This window comes from Argentina anserina, chromosome 2, assembly GCF_933775445.1.
Source record: "Argentina anserina chromosome 2, drPotAnse1.1, whole genome shotgun sequence".
NCBI lineage: Eukaryota > Viridiplantae > Streptophyta > Magnoliopsida > Rosales > Rosaceae > Argentina > Argentina anserina.
In genome coordinates, this window is record NC_065873.1 from 3933040 (window position 1) to 3941646 (window position 8607).

The window sequence follows — 8607 nt, forward strand, 5'->3', positions numbered from 1 at the left end:
CCTCACAAGATGAAAGACAAATGTATCATGATATCAAATAATGAAGGAAGAAAGAATTTCTCAAGGTCACAGATTGTTTCAACAAGGTTAGCTTGCATTTTTTTTAAGTTTGTCAACATCTATGACCTTACTGGTAATGGCTTTGAAGAAGTGACATAATCTAATGATGGCATATCTCACTGGTTTCTGTAATACTGAACAAATTGCAATAGGGAGCAAGTGATGGAGCATTATATGGCAATCGTGCGATTTGATACCATTAACTTGTAGGGTCTGCATGGACACTAAACTCTTGACATTATAACAAAATCGATCAGCCAGCTTCATACCAAAAAGAGAACTGCACACAAATTTCTTTTCGGCTAACTTTAAGTTCCAACTAGCCATAGGCAGCTTCGAACGTTTTTCACCCGTTTCAATAAGCTGGAAACCAGGTCTTATATTAACCATATCTAAATGAGCATTGACACCATCGTTTGTCTTGCCGGTAATATTGAGCAATGTAGCTACCAATGCCTTGATAATATTCTTCTCTTGATGCATGACATCGATAACATGCGAGTTGGGAAGATACTTCCAGTACTCAAGTTGGAAGAAACAAGATTGCTTCTTCCAACAAGGTCTAATAGCATCTGGACCACCATTTGGAAGCTGATTTCGACCTCCCACTCTACCACCCTTTTTTCGCCTAGTTTTACCCTTCTTACCTTTACAAGCATTTTTTTAGGCGAAGGTATACCAAACTTCACCGACAAACCTTCTACTCTCTTTAGAACTTCCTCTCCACTTAATGGAATAGGACCAGTATCAACTTCTTTTGTATTATCGAAAGCATCTGCATGATTTCGATATGGATGATGACGCGGTAAAAATCTCTGGTGTCGCTGGTAAGCACACTTCCCTCCGCTCTTAAGCCTATGTGGTTTTGTATTATCTAAACAAATATGGCAAGCATTGTAGCCATGTACGATGTTTCCGAACAAATTTCCATATGCAGGAAAGTTGTTTATTGTCCAAAAAAGTACAGCTTTTAAAGTGAAGTACTGTTTTATGTAAGAGTCATATACTTCCTCAACCCCATTCCACAACAGTTTTAAATCATCTATTAAAGGTTAGAGGTACATATCAATGTCATTCCAGGTTGTTTTAGGCCGGAAATCAACAAAGTGAGCATCATATGCTTCCTTTTAAAACACAACCACGGGGGAAGATTGTATGTGACTAGTATCACAGGCCAACAAGAATATTTACTAGAAAGTGAACTAAAGGGATTAAAACCATCAGATGAGAGAGCTAGCCTTAGATTCTAGCCTCTATACCAAAAGAAGGCCATTTGTCATCGACCAATTTCCAAGTAGTTGAATCAGCCAGATGACTCATTTTATCATCTTTTACACGCTCTTCAGCATGCCATGCCGAGTTTTAGATGTACTCACTGACTGAAATATCTTCCTAAATCTAGGTATAGGTGGAAAGTAAAACAAAACTTTCGCATGAATATTGACTTGCTCTATCTCATCTTCCCCCAACTTCCACCTAGACTGACCACAAGTAAGGCATGTATTTGCATCTTTATCATCACCCCTATATAACATACAGTCACCAGGACATGCATGTATCTTTTCATAGTCCATTCTCAAGGCAACTAATGACTTTTCGGCAATGTAGGAAGAACTAGGGATTTGATTCCCTTCTGGTAGCAATAATTGTATGAGTAACAACATATTGATGATATTATCATACACTGGAATGTATAAAACCAGAAGATGAAAAACAATGTGACAAGTAGCAAAGCTCTCATCAGACCAACACCATAAAACAGTGACAGGCAGCCTCCAAAAGCCATCAAAGAATAAGGAAATCTCTTATTCCCGAGCAATACATTTCACGCTGACGGCTGAAACTTCAAGCAAAGAACTAAAACTCAATGAAGTAACAGAGAAACTTCAAGCAATAGAGAAACTTCAATGAAGTAAGAAAACCCAATGTCATTACCTTCTCAGCAATAGCAACTCCTCCACAAGTCGACGACTGCGAACGGCTGCGGCGGAGTCGATAACTACAAGCGGCGTCATCGGCGATGAAGGAGGTTGATGTGACTACCTTCTCATGATGAGAGAAATAGATTTAGAGGGTTTTTGCGGTAAGAGCGTGTCTTTCTCTCGGGATTGACTTGGTTTTTTAAGAGAAAGACGTTGGGGGTTAATGGGTGTTTATGAGCTAAGGGTTAATGGGTGTTTGCGAGCCTTAGTGATGTTTCGTTGGTTTCAGATCTGGTCTAAAAATGACATAGATGCTAGGGTTAAGTGAGGAAAAAATGAGGGGGAAATTTTTGGCAAGTGTTAAAAAATCTAAACCGGAGGGAAGTGATAGGGTTTTCAAGGCAATAGATTTGTTCAAAAAACCATTGTTACTAATATGTGTAAGCGATGGGTTTAAAGATCACAACCAAACATTGTTAAACAGATATTGTCTGAGACAATTTAGATAATAGTCAGAGAAATGAGAAGAACCATTGTCTACAATTCATAGTCAAACAATGGGCAGTACAAAAAGCATTGTCTTAAAAGATAAATGCTAACAATGTTATTCTTTGCCACAATATAAGCATTGTCTTAAATATTACATGACAATGGTACAAAAAAAGCATTGTCTAGCAATTTTCTTCAGACAATGGTTATTTTCGGCGTGCATTGTCTATTAACCATTGCTATTTAATATTTTGGTGTAGTGATGATAGTCTATTAGGCTTAGAAATAAGATGATTAGAAATAAGATGAAATACAGATACCTTTCCGTTTGTATGATGTTTTACATTGAAAATAAATATGTAGACAATGTTGATTTAGCAATGATTAATCAGTCTATTAGAGATGGTAAAGTGCAATTCAACTAGAGTATTGTATATAATAATTCTTATGGACACTTTTGATTTGCAATTCTTATCTTCAAATTATTGATAAATATTGTATGAAAAATTATTTAACTTTTACATATTCTTGATGTTATTTTTGTCTCCGCTCACCTAACTTTTGAATCTTAGATCTGTCATTGCAACATATTGATGGAATTATAGAAATATAAACAACTTAAAGTGCAATGCACTAGTTGTACGTCAATCATAAATGAAATATACACACTACCGTAGGAAAACTACAAATTCAAATTATTCATTTGCTAGCTAACTTAATTGGGTCTTTTATTCACAACATGCATGCATGTGTATATATGTACTTCTATAATGAAGTTCAACAAGAACAGATGGGCAAAATACAAAGATTGAATATCATATAAACAGTGCACAAGATCTAATATCGAACCGAGCGCGATTCGTGCCATCTGCATAATTTATCTCCTCTCCTCTTTTATCTTGTCATGCCTGGTGCAACTGGAGCTTGAATAACTCCTCGCCTTTGTCTGTCCAAGTTGGCTTCCCAACCTTCATTATTTTTCCAACCAACATATATATATTAGTCGCAAAGAAATGACAACCTAGCTAGAAGATTAATAACATGCAGATAACAATGTAGGTCAATGCATGGAGATAATTTCATTATGAAGTTTTAATTCAAACCCAGCAACCTGTTCATGCATGCACACCAGCAACAAAACAGATAAATTGACATTGGTCTACAATAGCTGACACATATTGTTATAGATCGAGGTTCACTGTCCTCCAATCCGTAAATAAATCAATTAGAAAAGGGTGGAGAGGCTCAAAATATTTATTGTGACGCAACTTAAAGACATGGATTGTGATCGGAGTACATCAATTTAGTAGAGGTTAAGTGTCTGCTTACATGAGGAACCTTGATCCACTATCTCAGCTATCTGGCCGAATGTGATACAAGGGCAAAAGCAAGTGATCATACCTTCAAAATTGATCAAATCGAAACCACCATTCGATTAGAAACAAATACTAACCTAACAAAATCATTGATCAAGACTATATATACTCATATGCGTACGTAAACATACTAACTCGATCACTAATGACAACGACTCTCTTTCACTTACAGTTTGCAGGATCATCACAACAACGGCAAAGACCAGTTGACCACTCCGCTCCTACGTGACGAGCAGAGTGCACCGTACTAAGTACTAACTACATATGGAGGAGCATAGACTCTTGCTACACCATGAGGGCTAGAAGCTGGAACCTGACCTGGTACATGGTGATCATGATCACCTGTAGGATACATTATTTTTGGGCTGGCTACTTAATTGATTATGTTGCTAATTGATTCTCAACTATATACTACTGGCCTGCATAGGAGGAGTTTGGTGGGAGCAGCCATAGGCTTATATATTCATCTGATAGAGACAACCAAAATTAATTAGTAGAGTCTATTGGAAAAAAGCTGATTAAGAAACTCTAAGATAAATTTGCAAAAATGAAAAATGAAATTTGTCTAGAATATATCTTCATTGACTTGTGTGGAAAATTCTAGTATACATTGATGCATGCTATATATCCCATATATGATAGTCGACATTGTTTTGTGAGTAGGATCAGAAAAATAATATATATTATCAACCGTCAAATGTGAGATATATAACATCGTATGTATAATAAACAAACTGGACTTTTATTGTAGGTTTCTTTTCACACACATATTATAACTTTCCAAGAGACAAGACTGTGAGCTAATTGGTGGGGGGGGGGGAGTCACGTTAAAATATTATCTTCACCTTGATCAACAAGAAAAAATTGAGATGTATGTGTATTATATGAGAAGTTACGAAATACACCGGCAGTGTTGATGGTGGTAGATGGAGACTATAACAGTACAATTGTACAAGCAGCTCAGCCACCTGCTAGAGCTCTGGCCTTTGCTGGTCCGAGCGAGGTGTACGTAGATGAGGCTAGTGATCGTCCGATCCTTATTTAGTTATTGAATAAATTTCAGTTTATTTTTCTAAATTTTACACTTAAAATCAATTCACTCCTTAAACTTTTATTTTAATCCGTTCATCTTTATATTTTCAAATAATATCAAAACAGGTTTTATTGGTTAAAATCCGATAAAAACTATCAAATGAATGCTTCAAATCATATATGCAAGACCAAAACAAAATTCCTAATAATTTTACAACAACACTACAACTTTAAAATTAGGTCTCGTAGCATAAATATCGATATAATCCATATAAAAATATGAATTTTGTCCTTATTTGATGTCATTTGAAAGTATATGGGGTAAACTAATTAAAATAAAAGTTTAAAGGGTGAACTGATTTTGAGTGTAAAATTTATAGGTGTAAACTGAAAATAATTCTTAGTTATTCTCTTATGTTGTGGACTTGTTTACCGTTGGCCTTTTTGGTTGGTTTGGGACTTGGAACGAGAAATGGGTGCCATAAAAGTCTTAGGCGTGCATGCAGTTTTCTTGTGCCTAAATCCAAAAATGTACGCCATGAAGGTCTTAGGCATCTATGCTTGCAAGATACGTAGTACTGCTGGTTTTTGTTAATTATGTTATAAATGTCCGCAAAATCAAGGGTCCTTTACAATATCTTAAGGTCTAGCATATTCTTAATTACAATTTTTTGAACTAAAAATACAATTTTATTGAATTAAATTTACATTATTGAGAACAAAATTACAATATGTGTTTTTTATATTTACAAATAATTAAACAAATTTACCATATTACAACTATTTGTTCATAATCTTATAAAATGTTATAGGTGAAGTAATTACATTTAATATAACTGTGTTTATCCAAAACATCACCCTGATTACCACAATGACAACAAATTTGTTGTGATATCGGTAAATAAAGGTATCACATACCTCAAGGTACCTAAGAAAATTCCGCAAAATTTTACAGTATATTTGCTATCTAGAAAGAACTCAGCACCCAAATTTCACAATATGTAATTGTATTATAATAGTTTATAGTTCAACAATAACATATGGTAAACTCCCGAAACTAGCATAAGATTTTTTTTTCTCAAAAATGAGAACATCATAAAGGACTATAATAGAAATCAGTGATACCGGTTATACACTGATATATACCGGTGCCATATTCAATTCCGCACAATTTTTCTCTTGTTTTCTCTTTTTTATCTTGTCATGCCCTGTGCCGGAATCGGAGCTTGAGTAAGTTGAACAACTCCTCGCCTTTGTCTCTCCATGTTGGCTTCCCAACCTTCATAATTTTCCAAACAAATCAACATGCACATATTAATCGCCCAGAAGCGAACCAAATAAAAGATCGATTAATAATTTACGTACAGAATCAATGGTCAATGCATGGGCCGGAGATCATATCATTATGAAGTTTCAGTACAAACCCAGCAACATATAATTATTATATTGTGGCACAGGTTGTATAAATTAAATAAGGATAACGATTGTAATGATCTAGCTGAACAAACTTGACCTTCATAAAGATAAATACAGACACACACATATATTCATATTCATTACTGATTGAAAATATTATATTGCAGAAACTATCTGCTATAAAACTATTTGATGGTCCCTTGACATGAACCTTCAGTTTTCTAATGGTTGGAAAACAAGCTAGGTCGTATACGTATTGGTACACAGGGTTACGGTTTTTGTCGTAGCTACTAGCTAGAACATCGAACAAACAAAAAATTAGTATCGCAAAACTTCACATCATAGGATCTTTTGATTCTTTAATCACTCTACAGATACATAGCGATACCATACAAACAAACGTTCCTTGAAACTCTATAGTACTAATTACACTGCCCATAATAAGCTTTCGATTCTAATTTAGCTCCCATTTCCTAGACGTACATGTACCTCCCTAGCCTCATAATGACCCTAGCTAATTAACAAGCATCCATGTTCAAGCTAAAACACGAGTTTAACATCACTTCAGATAAGTATTACCTTTTAATTTTGTCTAGTGACACAAGTACGTCTTCTCTTCCTAAATATGATGTATTGAGGTGTCTTGTAGTGATCTATAAAGTGTAGTTTTGCAGTATATATAGCGAAAATGCATATATTGTTCCTAAAATTAATTGACCGCCGATGTCATACTGGCATGGTCATTCTAATGGGAGATGCAAATTGATGAATTAATCAATTAGCTAGTAGTAATCTTTAGCTAACAAAAAAAGAAAACGCACAAGAATAACAACCAAAAAAAAGGGAGAAATTAAGGTGTTACCTATTCCCATATCAAACCCACGATTCTTAAGCTCTCTGTACTCTTGACAAAGTGCGCAGGTAGCACAGCAGAAATGAACTAGGCAATCCACACAAGGTGCTTCTTCCAAGTCGTACTGACCTCTCAACTTTGACCGATAGAAACACGAGTACAAGCAAGCAAGAGCAGTAGTCGAAAGAAGGATCCCATAACAAGTTCCCTTTTGAGCACAAGCTGCAATCATGGATATTTTATTAAGACGAGTATATTTCACTGTGATACCAAGTAGAAGTAAAGTTGCTGCTTACATGAGGAACCTTGATCCACTATCTCAGCTATCTGACCGAATGTGATGCAGGGGCAAAAGAAAGTTATCAGACCTACAAAGTTGATCAAATCGAAACCAGTATTCCGTTAGACTCGGAAACTAACAAAATCAACAAGTCGTAAAGACTTCAATTAACCATATATATATATATATAGACGTACTACAGACGACCACTGTACGTCTTTCACTTACAATTTGCAGGATCATCACAGCAATGGCAAAGGCCAGTTGACCACTCCCCTCCTACATGACGAGCAGATCGCACCGTGCTGACGACATATGGAGGAGCATAGCCTCTTGCTGCACCATGAGGACTCAAAGCTGGAACCTGACCTGGAATATAGTACTGATCTTGATCACCTGCATATTTCTCATGGTCAGGAGCTGAAGGATACATTTTTTGGGCTAGCTAGTACTTGTGAGTAGCCTATTCTGTGCAGTGATTTTATGTTTTGCAGTTTGAGTACAAGTAACTCCCAACTATATATATAACAGGCTGTAGCTATAGGAGGAGCGCATTGAAGGTTGCTGGAAGCAGCCTAGCTAAGCTTTACATTTATTCATCTAAATAGACAACTTAGAATAGTTGATCTATTGGGAGAAAAAAGCATTGAGAAATTTCAACAAACAATTCAAATACAAAAAAAAGTAAAAAATAAAATACTTGAAGTACCCAATTGTCCGATTCCAGGAAGTTGTTTAGAATATTCAAGACAGACAAGTGGCCTAAAGACTTGGATTATTCTCCATTGACTTGATTTTTGATTGATGTTTATGTTTATATATGTTTACTTTGTGTATTACGTACTAATGGTATTATCATAATTATTAACGGCATAATTAAACCAAAGAATTCCAGTAGAAGTAATTCATTAGTTCATATATGAAAGAAATGATAGAGGATAATTTTTTACTTTATGTATTCCAATAAATACATGCTAGAGAGACCATAATCTCCAAAATATATTTTTGTCCAGTAAAAATCTTATGAGAGATTTAAAATACAATCCTCAAATCTCTTAATACACACATATACTAATACACCACCTATTTCAATTCTCATTCCAATATTTTTACTAAATACACCACATAAAAAACCTAAAATACCCTTAAATAAAAAAATCAAAAAATATGTCATTATTT

General features: G+C 35.1%; 1 protein-coding gene across 1 annotated transcript; it reads right to left on the reverse strand.

Annotated features, from left to right (window-relative positions):
- Nucleotides 1–5857: 5857 nt before the first annotated feature.
- On the reverse strand, nucleotides 5858–8009 carry LOC126783682 (protein PLANT CADMIUM RESISTANCE 2-like). Its single transcript, XM_050509194.1, has 4 exons — nucleotides 7657–8009; nucleotides 7445–7516; nucleotides 7158–7370; nucleotides 5858–6158 (listed from the first exon to the last, which is right to left on the reverse strand). Exons 1-4 carry the CDS (start codon nucleotides 7859–7861, stop codon nucleotides 6073–6075), a joined length of 576 nt encoding a protein of 191 aa, XP_050365151.1. The 5' UTR covers nucleotides 7862–8009; the 3' UTR covers nucleotides 5858–6072.
- Nucleotides 8010–8607: the final 598 nt, after the last annotated feature.